Source organism: Haplochromis burtoni, unplaced genomic scaffold (genome assembly GCF_018398535.1).
Source record: "Haplochromis burtoni strain Fernald_Lab_line unplaced genomic scaffold, NCSU_Asbu1 Contig_177, whole genome shotgun sequence".
NCBI lineage: Eukaryota > Metazoa > Chordata > Actinopteri > Cichliformes > Cichlidae > Haplochromis > Haplochromis burtoni.
Window position 1 is genome coordinate 684903 of NW_024582538.1, and position 18442 is coordinate 703344.

The window sequence follows — 18442 nt, forward strand, 5'->3', positions numbered from 1 at the left end:
TGAATCTTTAAGCCATTTGAATATCCTTATCCTAAGCTGCAGTGGGGAAGCCTCTGCACTTAGGCTTAGCACTCTCAAGACAGCTACTCCTTGTTAAGCATCGCCTCAGACTCCTAGACTATGAATGGGACCATTACCCTCATCTCTCACTGCACACCCAGATACACACACACACACACACACACACACACATAGACACACACACACACACACACACACACACACACACACACACACACACACACACACACCATCTGCCTCTCGTGAGCAGTTCCCATATGCTGTCTCTTCATTTGGACCAGTGTTACTTGAGTCACTGTGGGGACACAACACTGAGCAGTGGAGTGATGGGAATGGAGAACTGGAAACTTTTTTGTGGCTCAGTTCTGCCATCAGAGAGCTAAGATGTATACAACATGTTCTCTTAAAGCACTTTGTGTGTGTAAGCTTCAAGTTACCTTTTCGTTATCAAACTTTTCTTTGACCTCTGGACCTTTTATTGGACACACATCGATGTAGTTGCAGTTCAGTTACAAGAAAAGTGCTCATTCACAGCATTGGAGAGAACGTGTTTGTTTGTCTCGTGGCTGCCGACCTGTGTGATGATTTCTTGTCCACTACGTTGACAGCCTCAGGGCGGAGGTGTGGTATTAAATCTGTTACTGATTTACTTAGCTGTCAATCATTACACTGCTTTCTTGACACTGTAGCTTTAGTGCAATTTCACAAAAGATTCCTCAACCACGGAGATCTGTTTTGACACAAACGTGTACAATTTGCATATGCAGGCTAACATACTGCAACTGGCTGTTGTACAAATGATAGATTTTCAATGGTTTAAGAGTGGCATGCATGTTCATGTTCACTTTTGCTCTGTAGCCACTCAGATATCCAGTTATATCAAAAAGAATAATGTGCAACACCTTGATTATTGTCTTTTGTCAGACATTTGGTTGTTGCTTTGCTGATGTGTTTGTCCTGTTGCATGGCCAAATTTAGCTGTTGGACAGATGGCCTCAAATTTGACTTTTATTTTTAGAATACTTTGATTTACAGAGGCATTATGGTTGAGTCAGTGACTGCAAGGTGGCCAGGTCTTTTGGTCAAAAGAGACTAAAATCACCCCTCCACCTCTGTGTTTGACCGTTCGTTCGTATGAGATGTTTGTGCTAATGTGCCGTGTTTGGTTGTCACCAAATGTGGTGCACTGTACTGCTCCAGAGTTCTTGTGGCTTGTTCAGATGCAACTTTGCAAACCTAAGCCACACTGCCATGTTCTTTTTAGAGAGAAGAGGCTTTCTCCTGGCAATGCTTGTAAATAACCCATACTTGTTCTATCTTTTTCTGATTATACTGTCATAAACTTTCATTTAACATGCTAGCTGGGGCCTGTAGAGACTGAGGTTTTGTTTTTTTTGCAGTTTCTCTGAGCATTGCACAGTCTGACCTGGGGTTGAATTTGTTAGGATGTCCTGGGAAGATTGTGAGAATCTGTTAAAACAGACCTGAACGTCTTTTTTTATGAAGGTGCTCACAATTGCTTATGACCAGTTAATCAAGTACATTTGATTCGCAACAAATGCCTGGTACTTACCCTATTTACTCCTATAAAAATTGTACTTGTATCAAGTTTAAAGAAGGCAAGTTTCATGTTCGATGGAGTTACTTTCAGTCTTATAATAATCTATCACGACACCATATGAAGTGTGTCTGGGAATAGATCTTTGTGTGTGGCTGTAGCTCTCGTGGTAGACTAGGTGTCCAGTAATCATGGGCATCTTTTTAAGTGCAGAAGCGTCTTTCAGTCCTCCTGGCACAAGATACAAAAACAATAAGTTGCTCTTATTTAGAGTGTGTGTGTGTGTGTGTGTGCGTGCGTGCGTGCGTGTTTGCACGTATGTGTGTGTGAATTAGTGACTGTGGAGTAAAAAAGCTCCAGGAGTCCATGCATGTAGTAATTCTGCAAGAACAGAATTTGTAGTATGGCAAATGTACCTTGAAAGTGGGTTTGTCGCCCACTATTTATACTGAAATTGGTTTAGAATGGAAAGTCTGCAGCCATTCTAAACAGAAGATGCAATTACAGAACATAATAAGCCATCCCATGTACATACAAACATTTCAAAACATATTGCATAATGTATTATTTTTTCCCCTCAGAGCGTCAAGAGCAGCAGGTCCTCAGAGCAGCTATCACCAGTCCCTCCTCTATCCGCCTCACCTGGAGACTCATTCAGTCCTCTCAAGGGTATCGGCTGGAGTGGAGGGAGGGGGAAGGTTAGACATACATATACCATGAAAGCAAAATTTAAAAAAATTAATTCTTATGATTTTTTTCCCAACTTTGCCAGCTTTAGTTTTGTATTCTATTATATCCCAACTTTAAATAGAAATAGAAAGCATATACTGCACTGATATTATATATAGAGTGAGAAAAAGTTGATCCCTGTTCACTGTTCTTTTGTGCTTCAGGAGGCCCTGTCCGGAGCCTGTCCTTTCCAAGAAGCACCACCAACTCTGTGCTCACAGGCCTGAAACCAAACACAAAATATATCTTCACCTTGTACACCCTGTTCGAAGGTCGTGAGGAAGCCACACCTGTCTCCACCACATTCAGAGGTCCGCCTTGAACCCTAAACTGATTTTGGATTTACTGTATGGGTCATAAACATGCTGATTGTGCCGGAATCACTTTGACCCTTGATTTTGCAGAGGAACAGCCAGTGGGAAGGGTTTCCAACCTGCGAGTGGTGGAGTATCTGGGCAGCACTGTCAGACTTGGCTGGACCGGTGTAGCCGGGGCCACACAGTACAGAGTTATCATCTTGAACACTGACTGTACGCTGAACTTAGTCATTTAAAAAGAAAAACAAATCAATATCTTCTGTTGCCAAATTAATAAAAACATGATTGGTGGTAACATTTCTGTATGATTCATGTCATGTCAGCGCAAACAGAAGAAGTACGACTCATTCCTGGAAACCAGACGACCCTTGACCTCAGAGACCTGATAGTGGGGGTCTCGTATGGTGTCAGTGTCACGGCACTGGTGGGAGAAAGCGAAGGAGACCCGGTGACTGTCAATATCAAACCAGGTGAGTTTGGGAAGCTACTGACATTCTGATTCTCCTGTGTCTTTCTTTTACCTGCCAATTTCAGCAACAACAAAAAACAAACAAACAAAAAGATCATCACATTCACTTGACTCAATGGCAGATGTGTTTGTTTGTTTTTTATCTTTGAAAACCTTGGAACCTGAATGGACCTCTGTGAAGTTCAGGCTTTATCCACTGTTTTTTTCCTTAAAAGCACCGTGATGCTATATTTTATTAATCATTATATTAATGATTGCAGAGCAAGTTGTGGGAAGGGTGACTAATCTGAGAGTAATAAATGCAAATAGTCGGAGAATTCGAATTACCTGGACAGGTGTTACCGGAGCAACGGGGTACAGGGTTACTTGGAGACAAGGCAACAGTAAGTGTTATGCATATAAATATTATCTCATATATATATATATATAGATAGATAGATATAAAAATAATCGTTTAGATTTCTTTTCTGTTTTAGCTTGATTAATTTAGATTTTTTTTTGTAACCCCATGTTCTCCCTTTTGTAGGTGCAGAACAATCCCGTACTCTGGGAGCGGAGCTCACGGCCTTCACCCTAGAAGGCCTGCAGCCAGATGAGGCACTAATAATTGGTGTTGCAGCTGTTGCTGATCAGCGTGTTGGAGAGGTGGCCACGCTGGCTACTCAGACCAATCCCCAAAGTGGGTTATTGTCTGGACTTCGTGTCCTTGACATCACGCCTCAGAGAATACGCATTACGTGGTCACTTTCCTCGAGGGCAACTGGGTATAAGATCACGTGGCGCCGTGATGATGGTTTGTAATTATTTGCATTAAAAGCAAATGAATGCATTTACATGGAACCACATACATGATTAATAAATAAAGGAATGTGTTAGTGTCAAACAATATTCTGCTCGCTGCAGGAGTCGAAACTAGTCGTAAAGTTGATGCCAGTGTTTCTACCTACACTATCGATGGACTGCAGCCAGATTCGGCTTACACAGTGCAGGTTTCTACACTGACTGGATCTCGAGAAGGGACTCCTGCAGTTCTAGATGTCAAAACAGGTATCTCACTAGATCAGCCAAATACCCAGAACAACAGGTGCAAAGTGTATCTTTTTACATAAACCTAGCTGTGAGTGTGGATTACTTGGAATATTTTAAAGTAAACAATGCTTAGTATTTTCCTGATCCTACTCACAGAACCAGATCAGTCCACGGTTGGGACTGTGACATCACTGCAAGTCCAGGAGGGCCGCGGAGAGGTTGTCCGAGTCACCTGGGTTGGCATGCAGGGAGCAACATCTTATCGTGTGTCTTGGAGGAGAACAGATGGTGTGTGGTTTTGTTTCTTCTTTTGTCTCTTCTGATATTAAGGTGTTATAAAAGCTTGTTTCTCTTAGATCACTCACTCTTGCTGTGTTTTGCTGTAGGTGGTGAAGAGAGGAGTCAGCTGGTAGCTGGAGATGTGACAGCAGTGGATTTAGACCAGCTGGACCCTGGAGTTCAGTATGAGGTGCAGGTCATGGCTTTAGTCCAAAACAGAGAGGGAGCCCCGGTATCTGTCAGCGTTACCACACGTGAGTCCTGACTTTTGGATATAATTGCAGGAAATGTGTTTTAGAGGTAATTCACAAATACTGATTGGTGCTAACATAAACCTTCAGGAATATGCAGGGTTCTGTGAAGCCTTGCTGCAAAATCTCAAATTTCACAGAAAACCGTTGAAATGTACAAAACTGACTGATAAAGGGGATAAATTGACTACATCTGAATGCACACAGCTGGTGATTATACCCCGCCTTCATTGCCTACCACAACTTTACGAGTGGTAGAGGTTACCCAGGATTCTGTGCGGCTGGGCTGGAGTCCTTTACAAAGTGCCACCGGATATATTCTTCGTTGGAGAGAAGAATCAGGTAAGGCATCGCGGTATACATGTTCACTTTTTTGTTTTGTTTCAACTACTACATGCTTGCATTGTTAACATTATGCATTTCATTTAATCCCACTGTTCACATTTCTCAGATAGTGGTCGAGTCTTGTCCGTCACGCTGCCTGCTTCATCTAGCTCTTATGAGGTGCCCGGGCTGCGTTTGGGCCTTCGATATCGATTTAGCCTGCAACCCAACTTTGCAAGTGGACTAGGAGGGGAAAGCTCTGTAGTTGGACGCCCTGGTAAAACAAACACATGTTCTTTCATATGCTTTTGTTTAAGAATGCATCGCTTACTAACCCTGACACACCTCTGTTTGCAGTGTGTGCGCTTGGGTCTCTAGATGTGGTGTTTCTGGTACCTGCGTCTACTGATCGTATTAATCTTGCAAGACCTTTACGTGAATTCCTCACAAATACAGCAGAGTCTCTCATAACTACTGGAGCCCTCAACACACAGGTACTTTTTGTCAAAATAAAGTCTCACAACAGATCAGGGAAATGTACAACTGTTTTTTTTCCAGTCCTTTTTTAGCTTTTACTTATTTTTTTTTTTATTTTTTTTTTTTATCTGTTTCAGATTGGGGTTGTAGTATATGGTTCTAGACCCAAAATATGGTTCCTGCTCAATCGCCATGCCAGATCTGACACCCTACTTCAAGAGATTCAGTCCATACCCTTTGATGAAAGCCCAGGGAGCAACATCGGTTGGGATTTTTGTCTTTCTCCTTATCATTTCTGACAGCCCTTTGATGTTCTTACTGAGTGCCATCTGAGCAGCTACTTTGTTTTGTGCGATGACATTTGTGATATTGCCTGTCACCCTCTGCAGGTGAGGCGGTAACATTCACCAGACAATATGTCCTCACCCCATCAGCTGGACGGAGACTAAGGGTCCCTGGTGTTGTTGTCATCATCGCTGACAAACGTTCCAATGACGACCTGAGCCTTGCAGCCAGCAGTCTCAAAGCTACAGGTTTTCTTTCAGAGGATCACTGACATGAAGTCACAATATTAACAGAATATAATAGAATGACAGCTGCTTTAACTTGGATGGGTGTTACTGCCTGGTCCCTATGAAGGCAGCATATTTGACAGAATTGGAACAGTTTAGTTGGGACATATCTACCACAAAAGTGTGTCTAAAAATGTAGGAAGCCATGTGTTCAATCTAAAAATAAATGAAAAAACCATTAATAGAATCAAACATCTGAAAGCATCTTGAACAGAGCCGGACACACTGCACATCATGCTGAGATATGCCGAGTATTTGGCATATCAAATTTTAATAAACAATTTAATTAATTAACAATGCTTACAAAATAATTCCACAAATAGTTTGTTCAATTGCAGTACACTACAGACATTATGATCTTTTCTGCCTTGCAAACAAATACTGTTGATTTTTCTGTTTGCATGTTTGCTAGGTGTGAAAGTCTTAGCTGTTGGTGTCGACCAGGCAGACACTGTGGAGCTGTATCAGGCTGTGTCAGATGGCAACAACAACCTCTTGTATACAAGCTATCCAGCGCAGCTAAACACGCTACAATCTAATCTAGCCGACTTGCTCTGTGGTATTGCCAGGGCGCAACAGGTGGGAAGAAACCAGAAAAAATATTTTGTTTACAATCTTGAATTAGAGTTAAGCTTGGTGTGATCTGGACTGACATGTACTTCAAAAAAGAAGAAGGCAAACAAAACAGCTAGTTTTCCAGTAACTGTTTAAACATCTGTAACACTCACATTAGTGAATATGTGTCGATTATTTTAACGGTGATAAGAATTAAAGTCTAAATCTCAGCTGTTTCTGTTGATGTTTTTTAGACTACTCAAGATACAGATGAGTGCACCATTCAGTGCCCTCGGGTAAGTTATTGTGTACCGTCATGCTGTATTTTTACATTTTATAACCTATAACCACAAACTGACTGATGTATGCTGCTCCGATTAATTGCTTGTTAATTATGTAACTGATAAAAGCAAGAGCTTTCTTCTGTTGCCGTTCATATTGTAATTTCTAAATCTTTGGTGTTATTTTTTAATTTTCTTTTAGGGTGACAGGGGAGAACGTGGAGAAAAGGTATTGAAGAGCTGAAGTTGCACTTTTTTTTCCTCCAGTGGTCTTGTTCTTCAGCTTTTAAGATGCCGTTTCCTTTGTTTGAACCCACAGGGTGAGAGAGGCAGAGATGGTGCAGATGGACGCAAGGGAGAGCCTGTGAGTCATTTAATTATACTGAACTTGATGATTCAGTTTGGCATTGCAGTAGTGCAGTGTTACTGCAAATGGATATTGATATGACATTTTAGCAAGCGTCCAGTTATTGAGTGTAAAGTCAGTCCAGGCAGGCCACAAAGTCTGGTTCAGTCGCAAATCCAGCAAATCAATATCAGCCCACAACAGTGTTGGCTCAGCTGAACGTGTTAACTGGCAGCTCTACACAGGTTGTGCTGTTTAAGTTGCTTTAGCCTGCCTATGGTTAATGCAAATCTGCATGTCGGTTTGCAGTCCACCGCCATGCAAGCTCTTTCTTGAAAATAGCAATCTTCATACAGGGTCGTGATGGTTTGCCTGGGAGAGATGGCCCCAGAGGCCCTGAAGGTCGTCCAGGAACACCAGGCCAAAGTGTCCCAATTGACCCTTCGCTAGTGGTAAAAGGAGAAAAGGGAGAGCGAGTAAGTGTAGCTGAAAGCATTCTAAACCATACAAACCATACAAACCAGCCAAAACAGAAACAAACTAATATGCCGTGTTCTCTTTAGGGTTTTCCCGGTATTGATGGAAATCCAGGGTTACCAGGGCGACCAGGTGCCCCTGGAAATGCAGGTGTTCCTGTGAGTAGAGTGACTGGAACCCACAGATTGACTGTTTATGATTTTGTTAGCAGCGAGTCAATAAAATACTGTTACTTATAATTTTTTTTTTTTTTTTTACTGCACAGGGTTCACAAGGCTTACCTGGTGTCAGAGGAAACCCAGTAAGTAGCCCCAGCCGTCCTGTACCAGAGAGTTGTTGGTGACCGGGTTTGAACTGCAGTGTTTCCTTTGTTTTCTGTTGTTCTAGGGTGAACCAGGAACACCAGGACCACTGGGGCCCAAGGGTGATAAAGGTGAAAGGGTGAGCTTAAAAACGTCTTAACCTTTTTTTTTCCAATTCAGAAAAAAGGTGAAGTATTATTATTCCACTGTTTACTGCACTTTGTTGATATTTTAGGGTGAACCAGGTTCTGTGACATCTGGTGGTGGGGGTCTTCCAGGGAGGAAAGGAGAACCAGGCATTCCAGGAACAGATGTAAGAAAAGCACCAGATAACCAGTCAGGATGTTTCTTATGTTGACATTCACAGCATTCTTTAACTTCTTTTAAATAGCCAGTGTAATCCTAAAACCCACAGTGGGCCAAAGTGTCACCTGTAAAATCTTAGGTGTAGAAGAGAGTGTAGTTAAAATGGTTTGTATGGTCATCCATCATTCATATGTACTGACTTGAGTTTTTGTTGTGTGGCAAGGGTATACCAGGTCGGCTAGGCAGGGACGGCACCAAAGGAGAACCTGGAGTTCCAGGGACACGAGGCCAGGATGGTCGCCCAGGAATACCAGGAACACCAGGGCTTTCAGTCAAGGTTTTTCTCCTGCATTGTTTCGCTTCTACTAAGAAAAGAAATAGATTTCCATAGTTAATTCTTTTGACATCAGATTTGTAAAGTGCCCTTACTCATGTCTCATGTATGTATGAGCCCACATCCTTTCCTAGTGCAAAACACTGACCGCCAGGTTGACTTCTGTGCAGAAGTTTTGTTCTCTGCCACATCGGTGCTAAAGCGTATCTTAAACCACCCAGTCAGTTTCCCTTAGCTCTGTTACAAGTACAGGGAAACAACAGCAGTTTCAAATGCAATGAATATTTGCTTTGTTATTATATACAAGCTTATTATATACTGGTCATTATATACTTGGGTGGGTACAGTTTTTTCACTCAGTTCTTTCCATTATTTCCATTCCTACTGAGAAAACAGCTGTTGGATATGGTTTATGAACTCTGTGGAGCATTTCTCCAATAAGAAACTGTTATTGTCTAAGTCTCACACATGGTGGTAGTATTGAGCTGCCTGCATATTTCATCAGTGGAATATCAATCATTGGCTGTATATGTAAAGAAATCCTTGGGCAGTTTTTCTTTGGTTGGAGGTTTTTATCCAGGTTTCTACTTTTCAGTTTTCCACTCCATATTTAAAAAGTCTCAGGTCTTTTTTTTTCTTTTAATGTATTAAAAATCCAGTTTTCATATTCAATAACAGAGACTGATGCTAAATGGCCTGTATTTGTATAGCGCTTTACTGGTCCCTGAGGACCCCAAAGCGCTTTACACATTCAATCATCCACCCATTCACACACTGGTGATGGCAAGCTACATTGTAGCCACAGCTGCCCTGGGGCGCACTGACAGAGGCGAGGCTGCCGGACACTGGCGCCACCGGGCCCTCTGACCACCACCAGTAGGCAACAGGTGAAGTGTCTTGTCCAAGGACACAACGACCGAGACTGTCCGAGCCGGGGCTCGAACTGGCAACCTGATTACAAGACAAACTGCCAACTCTTGAGCCACGATCGCCCCAGAGACCGATGCTGTTTGATTTTGTGAAGTCTGAAGTCTGGACATGAATTACCCTGTCTATCATAGTGTTCACTGGTCACTGGCTGGGGATAAAGGGACAGATCGATCAGCTGTGGTGACCCACTGGGAAATAATGAAGAAAAATCTCATCCTTTATTCTCTTTCCCAGCAAAGTTTCCAATTCTTCAGTTATTTTATAAGAATGTCCCGTTATTAACAGATCATTGTATTATGTCAATCTGCTTTAGTTTTAAGGTACCGTAAATCCCGGACTACAGAGCGCACCCCGGTTGTTTTCTCAATCTGTCTTTCTCTCTCCTCCTCCACTTTTTTCTACAGGGAGACAAGGGAAGCCCAGGAGAGAGGGTGAGTCACACCATCACCAACTTGTCCTTTCACTGCGAAGGACCACACGAGCAGAATGATTTCTCACCTTTTATTTCTTTTTGCTGACAGGGACCTCCAGGAGTAGGCAGCGGGGTGGCAGTGAAAGGCGAGAAGGGCTCCCCTGTAAGAGCTGTCAATCGCAGACAGTGTGCTGATACATTATTTTGAAGGTTGGCTCTGTGTACAAGCAAGGCATATTTTGCATTTACTAATTGCTTTTTGTATTATCAGGGTATTCCAGGACTTCAGGGACCTCGGGGTCCTCCAGGACCTGCAGGACTTGAGGGCAGAAAAGGGGAGAAGGTAGTTGCCTATTGAGTCGGTTTAAGAGTGATGCAATGTGTTTATTTCACAGGCCTGTGATTATTTTTCAGGGTGACAGTGCCGAAGGACAACCTGGACCTCCAGGCAAAAATGGGGAACCTGGGGACAGGGTAGGTCAGACACATGGGTGTTTAAAAAGCATGGCTCATAGTACAGTATGATGAAGATGTATCCATTTTATGCAGTAAATATCAGAAAGAACAGACAGGATGATGAAGGCTGCTTAGATAAATAAATACATGTGAAAAAAGGGCTTCTGTGCCTTACAGTTACAGAGTTTTGAGGAAATGCTTTCTAAATGGCCATGTTTGGGTGCTGAGAAATCCTGCTAATTAGGAAAAAGTGTAATTAGAAACAGAAATAAATTCATAACCCCCTCAGTGGAGCTGATAAATTTAGGTTTGAACATTTTGTTTCTGTTTTTCAGGGGCCCCGTGGGCCTCCAGGAGAAATTGGCAGCAAGGTAAGACGATGGCAGGGAAAAAAAATAAACTTTTGCCATTTTTCCAACAGAATAATGACTTCTATCACTCTCTCTTTCCTGATAGGGAGACAGAGGGCAACCAGGTGAGCCTGGATCACAGGGAGATAGGGTGAGTCACATGACATGAGACTGAATCTTTCTTTGTGTCACTGTTTATTCGTCTTTCTGTTATATGGATCAAGATAACTTTTCACAGTATTTGGGGCCCCTTTTCTATAAGATTCAACATTCATTTAAAAAAAATAATCGTGATGATGTAACAGCTGGAGTCCTTTTATGCTACTCACAAAAAAAAAATCAGAATGAATGAATAAGTAATGAGGTCATAAAATGATACTGTATATCAAAGAGCCCGAGAAAGGAAACAGTCATGAATTATGATGGATGATGCCATTTTATCACTTGTCAGATGGGAAGGATTTTTAGTATCCTCTCAGCAGACACCTTAGTGATGTCACTGATGCTCAATAGATTGGTACCACTGATGCTGTGCATCGTTTTACCCACACATATTCGAGCACACCCCAAAAAGGTTTGTAATGTTTTCAGTTATTCAGGTATGGCAGTAAGACTCTGTTGATTGCATGTGCTGATTTAATACAGGGAAACTTTCACCGAAAGAGCATGTGTTGAATTTGAACCTTTTTATGTTTGTAGGGGGAGAGAGGACCAGCTGGTGAAACTGGAGGAAGAGTGAGTACTGGTTTAGTTTGTAGTCTTAGTTACAGGTTAGCATCTTGTGCTTTCAAAAGATTTTTTTCACTCTTTTCTGAATTAAATTGCCTCCTCAGGGAGATTCAGGGAAGCCAGGCCCTCCAGGACCAGCAGGTGTAAGAGTAAGTGACAGACTGCTATTTTATATTGGCTAATGGCATCTGTGTGCCTTTCCATTTCATGCTTGTTGCATCATCTGCATTAGGAGTCTCACAAAATGGTGTTTCCTTTTTGTAACAGGGTTTACCAGGACCCAGTGGACCGCCAGGAGAAAAGGTGAGACTGATATAATTAAGTGCAATGATATGAGAGGCAGCGGGTCAATAGGAACGTGATTTTGCCGTTGAATGTTTCATAATCTGGTGTAATGAATTTCAAAGCAAAGATGAAAGAACAAGTGAACATGTCTGTTCCCAGGGAAATGACGGTGCACGAGGAGAGCCTGGGAGAACTGTGAGCAATCAGACATGAGAAAATCATCACATACATTCATTTCTTTGACTTCTTCATGCGTTTTTTTGGATATGCACTTAATATTCATGACAGTCTATGTGTATGATGACAAGCCTTTATTGAATTATTTAAATCATGCAGGTTCAAGGTCTCCCAGGGAGGAAAGGAGAACAGGTAATGTGTAAAATCGCATCTCCTACAACTTTTCATTTTAGCGGAGCTCGCTCAGAGTTCATGGGTGTAACTTCCACCGCTTTTCACCCGCAGGGGGAGCGAGGCGTACCTGGCCCTGAGAGTTCGAAAGGAGAAAAGGGAGAACCAGGGCAGAGAGGAGAGAAAGTGAGAAAAATATGTTAATTATTGCTTTTAAATGTTCATCATTTGCCGTACCTCATAATGGTTTTTGATTTTTTTTTCTTATACTGTAAGGGGTCTCCGGGCTCTGGAGGGTCAGGTGTTGCAGGACCTAAGGGAGAGCCGGGAGAGCGAGTAAGTCATCCTAACTTCTCTTTATCAGAGCTACAAAGGGCACAGATGCACTGTTTACAGCTGCCGTGATGTATTCCTGACACAAGCATCAGTTATTCATGAAGCATTCCCTTGTGCCACCTGTTGTCATTCCCAAACCTCTCAGAGCAAAAGTACATAAACATATGCTTTTCCCTCAGGGGCCCGCTGGTATTAGCGGAAGGCCAGGTGCCAAGGTGAGAGGCCTGCTGTGAATGCTTTCAGTTGTTTTTGTTTATTACTGTCTGTTTGATTGTTTATCTGGTCCTCTTAACTGTTTGTTAGGGAGATCCAGGTGAACCGGGAGAGAGGGGAGAAAATGGACGCGCAGGATTCCCAGGAAAGCTAGGCGTTCCCGGTAAACAGGTCAGAGCGGTGTTTTGGATGAAGTTACTACCTGACCTTTACTGTGACAAGCAACAGTTTTTGTTTTTTTTTTCAAGAGTTTACAAATAGGATGTAGGTTTGAGTGATAATTTAAGTTTTACTCCACAGTGTAAATATATTTAGAAAGGACTGTTGACATACATTTTCTGTACTTAAAATAAGTGTAATAATCAGTTGATAATCTAAATTTATGATATATGGAAAAAGTTTTCTGGTTCCACATTAATATTCTTATTATAATATCAACCATATGGTCCAGCCTCTATGGGAAACTATAGCTTCTACTGAAACTTTTATACTCTTTTATTCTTTCACTGGTTTACCTTACACAGTGAAGTACATTATATGGATAAAAGTATTGGGCCACACCTTAACAAGTCACTTTCTATCCTGCGAGATATTCCACAATCACCTAAAATACAACACAATCAATTATTGAAATCAGAAAGATATAGGAACCACAGCAACTCAGCTACCAAGTGTCAGACCACGTAAAGTTACAGAGCTCCAAACCTCCTTGCGCATTAACATCAGCACAATAACTGTGTGCCGGGACCTTCATGGTATGGGTTTTCATGGTTGAGCAGCTCCTGTAGGTGTAATGTGTAGGTGTCCATATACTGTTGCACTTTACTCCATACTTTTGTATTAAGATATTAAGGTTGTCCATGTTGCTCTCAGTGCTGTAATCAAAAATCAACAGCAACCTTCTTCTGTTTCTTTCAACATGCGTCTCTTTCTAATGGTCGTTTTAGAGGTAAAAACAAGTACCCTTTATGTATTCATGACATGTCCAGTGCCTTTCTTTTGTGCATGTGTACTCTCTTCAGATGCTCTACTGGGTTAGTGTCGATTTTGAAATTTAATGCCACAGAGCTTCACACCCAAATAAATTATTAATCCCGTTTTTTTTAGGGGGAGAGAGGAGAGAAGGGTGATGAAGGCATTCCTGTGAGTATAACATCCGCTCTTTCACATTCTTTCTTTTTTCTTTTTACCTTTTATAATATGTTTGTTTGACTAGAATATCATCCCCATCATATATATCCACAAAGAAAGGATCCTTCTGTCATGAATATTTAGGTGTAGTTCCATCCTTTCTCTTGGCCATTTTCTTTTTTTTACTTTAATTTTTCATCAGGGTGAGTCTGGACTTCCAGGGAAGCCAGGAGAAAGAGGACTGAGGGTATGACAAATCTCTTTGAAGCATATTTTAAAGTTAAGTTTTCAATCGCAACCTTTAAATTGCCTCATTTGAAAGTTCACTTAACAGACCTTTTGATTGATGCTGCACTCAGGGTCAGACTGGTCAGCCAGGGCCACCAGGCGAGAAAGGAGACATAGGAGACCCTGGAGAGAGTGGACGAAATGTGAGACACTCATTTATGTGTTATCATACAGACAGCTTTTCAGTATGCTCTTGTACTATTCTGTTGAGACCTTGAGAGAAGGAGCTGTGAAAAAGGTCGGCCGCTCAGCACCTTTATTGATCTGTGTTCAATCACAGGGCAGCCCTGGACCGTCTGGACCACGAGGAGAGAAGGGAGAACAGGTATGGTGCTTATTTTCATTTTGGAAATGGGAGATGTGTCTTTATATGTACCGTTAGTGGATTCACACACTTTATTCTCTTCAACCAGGGACTTCAAGGGCCCCAAGGACCACCAGGAACAGTGGTAAAAAAACAGTGTCACAGAACACTGTTTAACAGCCTCCAGCAATCAGCTTAACACCGAATTAACTACTTATAATCCAATTTTGATAACACAGAGGAGGCAGTGCTCCATGTGACATTTGCCATGTTTGTTTGTCAACAGGCTGATATCCAGGGCCAGCTGAAAGGAGAGAGAGGAGAAAAGGTGAGCGCTTTTTCTGTGCATGTAGACACTGAGAATTTATTTATTTATTTTTTACAAAATCAAGTATGTTCGTTTGACCTGTTAAAATATCCTAAATAAACACCAATAGCTGAAAAATGTAAGGTAACTGGGTAAAAAAAAGTATATAGCAGCAGATTACATCACTGTGATTCCCAGGGTGATGCTGGTGACCCAGGAGAGCATGGTGGCAAAGGCACGAAAGGCGAGGCGGGGACTCCTGGAGCTCCAGGCCTACGAGTGAGTGTTCCTCATTCTTGCAATTTTTAAATGCATTCATAGCATCTGATAAGTTGCCCTATATAAATCTGAATGCGCACAGATCCTGTTCTCAGTAGATTTTAGTATGCAAGAGTGATGTGACTTCTTGTTCTTTTCCTGTCGTCTATAAAGGGTCCTGAGGGACAACGGGGGCCTCCAGGGACAAGAGTGAGTGGACTTTCCTTCTCTCATTCTCTACATTACAATTATCTCTAATGCATATCTTTAACTGTCTGAATTTCATTGACTTTCAACTATATTTATGCCACGTTGATTTTTATAGGGCGACACAGGAGACAGAGGACCACCTGGAGAGAAGGTTTGGAGTCACACAATCTCATCTACTGCTCTCTTCTGACATGTGTAGTTCTGTCATTGTGCTGCAAGGAAACTTCCACTGGTTTTGTTAGTGAAACAGCAGATTTCCAGTAGGAATCTGCTGGCAGAAACATGTGTATAAGGGAAAGTAAGCTTCATAGCAAAGTTAAATCACCTTTACTGCTAACTTACAGACTGTAATAACCATGTGATTTCCTAACTCTTAACTGATGCATTACCAGGGAGAACGGGGAGCATCTGGCTTAGATGGGCGTCCTGGTCTTGATGGTAAACCAGGGGCTCCTGGGCCACCTGGCCAGAGGGTATTTCAGTTTCTCATTTTTTACCAAACTATAAGACTCACAGAGTCTCTGTGTAGCTGATGCACTGCATTTGTTTTTATTTGTGTTATAGGGTGATCCTGGGAAACAGGGAGATCCAGGGAGGGATGTAAGTTTTGTTTCTTTCTGTCTTTGAAGATGATTGTGTGAAAGAGGCAATCATTACAAAATAAACACATTATTTTTGGTTGTATTGTTACTTAAGTAGACGGGTATAATTGTTTGCCCCTTCAGGTTTTCACTCATTGTTCTGATTAAAACAGAACAATGTCTTCTATAGTTTGATTTTAATGAGCATCCATCTATCCATCCGTTCTCTTCCGCTCATCCAATTTGGGGTTGTGGGGTCATTATTTGGCAACATTCTCAATTTTAGTGAGCATATGCACTTGAAGTGGGCGTCCTGCAGAGGGCACTGTGGAAACTGTAAAAAAACAGCTTTTAGATCTGTGCTGAGTTGCGTAAGCCGACTGTAGGGAAAGATGTCTCCAGGCCAGTCCACTTTTCAGAGGAGACTGTTATGCAATATTGACCATAATAATGTTATTAAAAGTCCAGAACTTTGAAACTTAGGGTTTATTTAAAAGATCTAAATCCTGGCTTACAGGGCAGTTGTACAACAGCTCTGCAGCTGCTCATGCACATTAAAGTCTATCTAGTGATGACATCTCTGAATCTGAATCTTTTACACAGTGATCGTCTCAGAAAATAAACAAATCACATTTAAATCTATTTTGCACTGTAATACAGTGTCTAGTAATTCATTGCAAAATCTACTTTTGGACTATTTGTTGTTTTTTTTCTGCCAGGGATTACCTGGACTAGTAGGGGCGCAGGGTCCCCCAGGGCCTGTTGGACCTGCAGGCAATCCAGGGATACCTGTGAGTACCCCTCTATCCCACTCAAAAAGAGACTCCCACAAAGTTCCATCGTTCTGCCTGTCAGGCCTATACATGTTTTTACCGAACTTCCGCTTCCAAATTTCTAATTAACCTTACTTTTATTTGTCAGGGTAAAGCAGGTGAAAATGGCAAAGCTGGACCACCTGGCAAAACGGTAACTCTGACCTCCTGAATATAATATCCTCATAGTTTGATGTACTTGTATAATTGGTAATGGCCTTTTTTATACCTTTATTCTGTAAATGATGTTTACTGATCAAAAGTAGTATGGACATTTATTTCAGGCTCTGCCGCATAATGGTTCGCTTAAGTGAGTTTCTAAAGCAGAGGCACTGAGTGCTCCCGTGGCAGACTGGCCATTATGCACTTTGTTCCTGTTTGTTGTAATGCATTTTGTTTGGACTCACAGGGCGAGGATGGCGTGCCAGGCGAAGATGGTAGAAAGGTCTGTGTCTCTTTTATACGATTTAGTCAACATGATTTCCACAGTTTGACTCTGTAAAGGCATCTTACTTGACCCATGGCACGATGTTTGCTAACCAAGCCACGCGATTGTCATGTAAAATTGCATGTTACATGTACGTACATTAGACATTGGTTTTTATTTTTACATGATGTGCACATAAAGAGGGGATTAAAACAAGAAAACCCATAATTTAGCAGGATTATTTTTGAAGATTGTATTTAATGTCTATTTCTAATCTACAGGGTGACAAAGGAGAAGCTGGAGCAGCTGGAAGAGATGTCAGTTTTCACAAACCTCTTTCATATGATTACTTATCAAAAATGTGTTTGTTGTCAGTTTGTTTTTTATATATCTTATCGAGATGCCTTATATCACCCTGCCTTACTGTTATGACTTTATTGCATATCAGCTTTCCATCCTTTTTTTCTCCTGATCACTTCCCCCTTCAGCTGTATATTTGTCAGCCATAGTTGTTCTAAAATTGACATCAGCCTCTCACTGCTGAATCAATGGGCTCCTCTGAAGAAGCTATATAAATTCACCTCTAATGATCTAGCTTAGCCTTTAAGTGGAGCGACTTCTGAGTGGAATCCAGAGGGGTGCCAAATGTCAGAGTGCCGGTTTCATGTGCAAATTCATATTAATTATCTCTAGAACATCAGTGGAGGGGTGGCAGCGGCCACCTGCTTTGATTTTATAGTTCAGCCTTTACTATAGTGAAGGAGGAAGAAAGTGTGTGGGGTGAATTTCAGTTGTGAACAGCATGTGTTTTTCAGGGCCGTGACGGGGAGAAAGGAGACCGTGGTCCTTCTGGGCCTTTAGGCTCCCCTGGTCCCCCAGGAGCACCTGGATTACCTGGCAGCATTGGTCCTCCTGGTCAGGTGCGAGTGAAGCCAACATGTGAAAAATAGCAAAGTTAATTTGGCGTTTTGAATGAAACGGGATGTTCCCCTTTCTCAGGTTGTGTATGTGAAAGGAGCTGACGCGACACCAATCCCAGGTCCACAGGGGCCCCCAGGAACGCCCGTAAGTGTGCATCACCATTCTTATTGCCGCTGTTTGTGCTGCTGAAACTAAATTGAGCATCTTTTAGTTAGATTCTTTTAGCTTATTTATTGGAGAAATATATATTTTTAAAGAAAATAAGTGGCAGTCAAATAATTATTACTGTCCACTATATTCTATGTATGTTGCTCTTGTTATCCCCAAACCATGAGCCACCAACATTCACAACCAGCAGTTATGTGTGTCATATCTACACAAGTTGCTGTTTGTTAGCTGCCAGGGTGTCTTCATTTTTGTGTCCCCGTTTTCCTTTCAGGGTGTCCCAGGAATCCCTGGAGCTGCAGGAACCAGAGTAAGTTGTAGTTTCGAGATGTTTTTTTCTTTTTTTTCTGGG

General features: G+C 41.9%; 1 protein-coding gene across 1 annotated transcript in view; it reads left to right on the forward strand.

Annotated features, from left to right (window-relative positions):
* col7a1 (collagen, type VII, alpha 1) overlaps window positions 1–18442 on the forward strand; it is a 62371-nt gene that overhangs the window by 12307 nt on the left and 31622 nt on the right. The window contains exons 13-69 of the mRNA XM_042225647.1: window positions 2161–2277; window positions 2473–2619; window positions 2713–2838; window positions 2949–3095; window positions 3355–3477; window positions 3621–3887; window positions 3998–4141; window positions 4280–4411; window positions 4510–4656; window positions 4861–4995; window positions 5105–5254; window positions 5335–5471; window positions 5592–5718; window positions 5844–5987; window positions 6439–6605; window positions 6836–6877; window positions 7065–7091; window positions 7182–7226; window positions 7565–7684; window positions 7772–7843; window positions 7951–7986; window positions 8073–8126; window positions 8223–8300; window positions 8517–8630; window positions 9962–9988; window positions 10079–10132; window positions 10241–10312; window positions 10384–10443; window positions 10761–10796; window positions 10882–10926; window positions 11475–11510; window positions 11609–11653; window positions 11772–11807; window positions 11949–11984; window positions 12126–12158; window positions 12252–12323; window positions 12414–12473; window positions 12653–12688; window positions 12777–12857; window positions 13794–13829; window positions 14020–14064; window positions 14177–14248; window positions 14386–14430; window positions 14519–14554; window positions 14696–14737; window positions 14915–14995; window positions 15149–15184; window positions 15300–15335; window positions 15577–15657; window positions 15749–15784; window positions 16485–16556; window positions 16687–16731; window positions 16987–17022; window positions 17286–17321; window positions 17820–17924; window positions 18004–18069; window positions 18365–18400. Coding sequence (XP_042081581.1) covers window positions 2161–2277; window positions 2473–2619; window positions 2713–2838; window positions 2949–3095; window positions 3355–3477; window positions 3621–3887; window positions 3998–4141; window positions 4280–4411; window positions 4510–4656; window positions 4861–4995; window positions 5105–5254; window positions 5335–5471; window positions 5592–5718; window positions 5844–5987; window positions 6439–6605; window positions 6836–6877; window positions 7065–7091; window positions 7182–7226; window positions 7565–7684; window positions 7772–7843; window positions 7951–7986; window positions 8073–8126; window positions 8223–8300; window positions 8517–8630; window positions 9962–9988; window positions 10079–10132; window positions 10241–10312; window positions 10384–10443; window positions 10761–10796; window positions 10882–10926; window positions 11475–11510; window positions 11609–11653; window positions 11772–11807; window positions 11949–11984; window positions 12126–12158; window positions 12252–12323; window positions 12414–12473; window positions 12653–12688; window positions 12777–12857; window positions 13794–13829; window positions 14020–14064; window positions 14177–14248; window positions 14386–14430; window positions 14519–14554; window positions 14696–14737; window positions 14915–14995; window positions 15149–15184; window positions 15300–15335; window positions 15577–15657; window positions 15749–15784; window positions 16485–16556; window positions 16687–16731; window positions 16987–17022; window positions 17286–17321; window positions 17820–17924; window positions 18004–18069; window positions 18365–18400 — 4469 coding nt within the window. The remainder of the gene's footprint in view (window positions 1–2160; window positions 2278–2472; window positions 2620–2712; window positions 2839–2948; window positions 3096–3354; window positions 3478–3620; window positions 3888–3997; window positions 4142–4279; window positions 4412–4509; window positions 4657–4860; window positions 4996–5104; window positions 5255–5334; window positions 5472–5591; window positions 5719–5843; window positions 5988–6438; window positions 6606–6835; window positions 6878–7064; window positions 7092–7181; window positions 7227–7564; window positions 7685–7771; window positions 7844–7950; window positions 7987–8072; window positions 8127–8222; window positions 8301–8516; window positions 8631–9961; window positions 9989–10078; window positions 10133–10240; window positions 10313–10383; window positions 10444–10760; window positions 10797–10881; window positions 10927–11474; window positions 11511–11608; window positions 11654–11771; window positions 11808–11948; window positions 11985–12125; window positions 12159–12251; window positions 12324–12413; window positions 12474–12652; window positions 12689–12776; window positions 12858–13793; window positions 13830–14019; window positions 14065–14176; window positions 14249–14385; window positions 14431–14518; window positions 14555–14695; window positions 14738–14914; window positions 14996–15148; window positions 15185–15299; window positions 15336–15576; window positions 15658–15748; window positions 15785–16484; window positions 16557–16686; window positions 16732–16986; window positions 17023–17285; window positions 17322–17819; window positions 17925–18003; window positions 18070–18364; window positions 18401–18442) is intronic.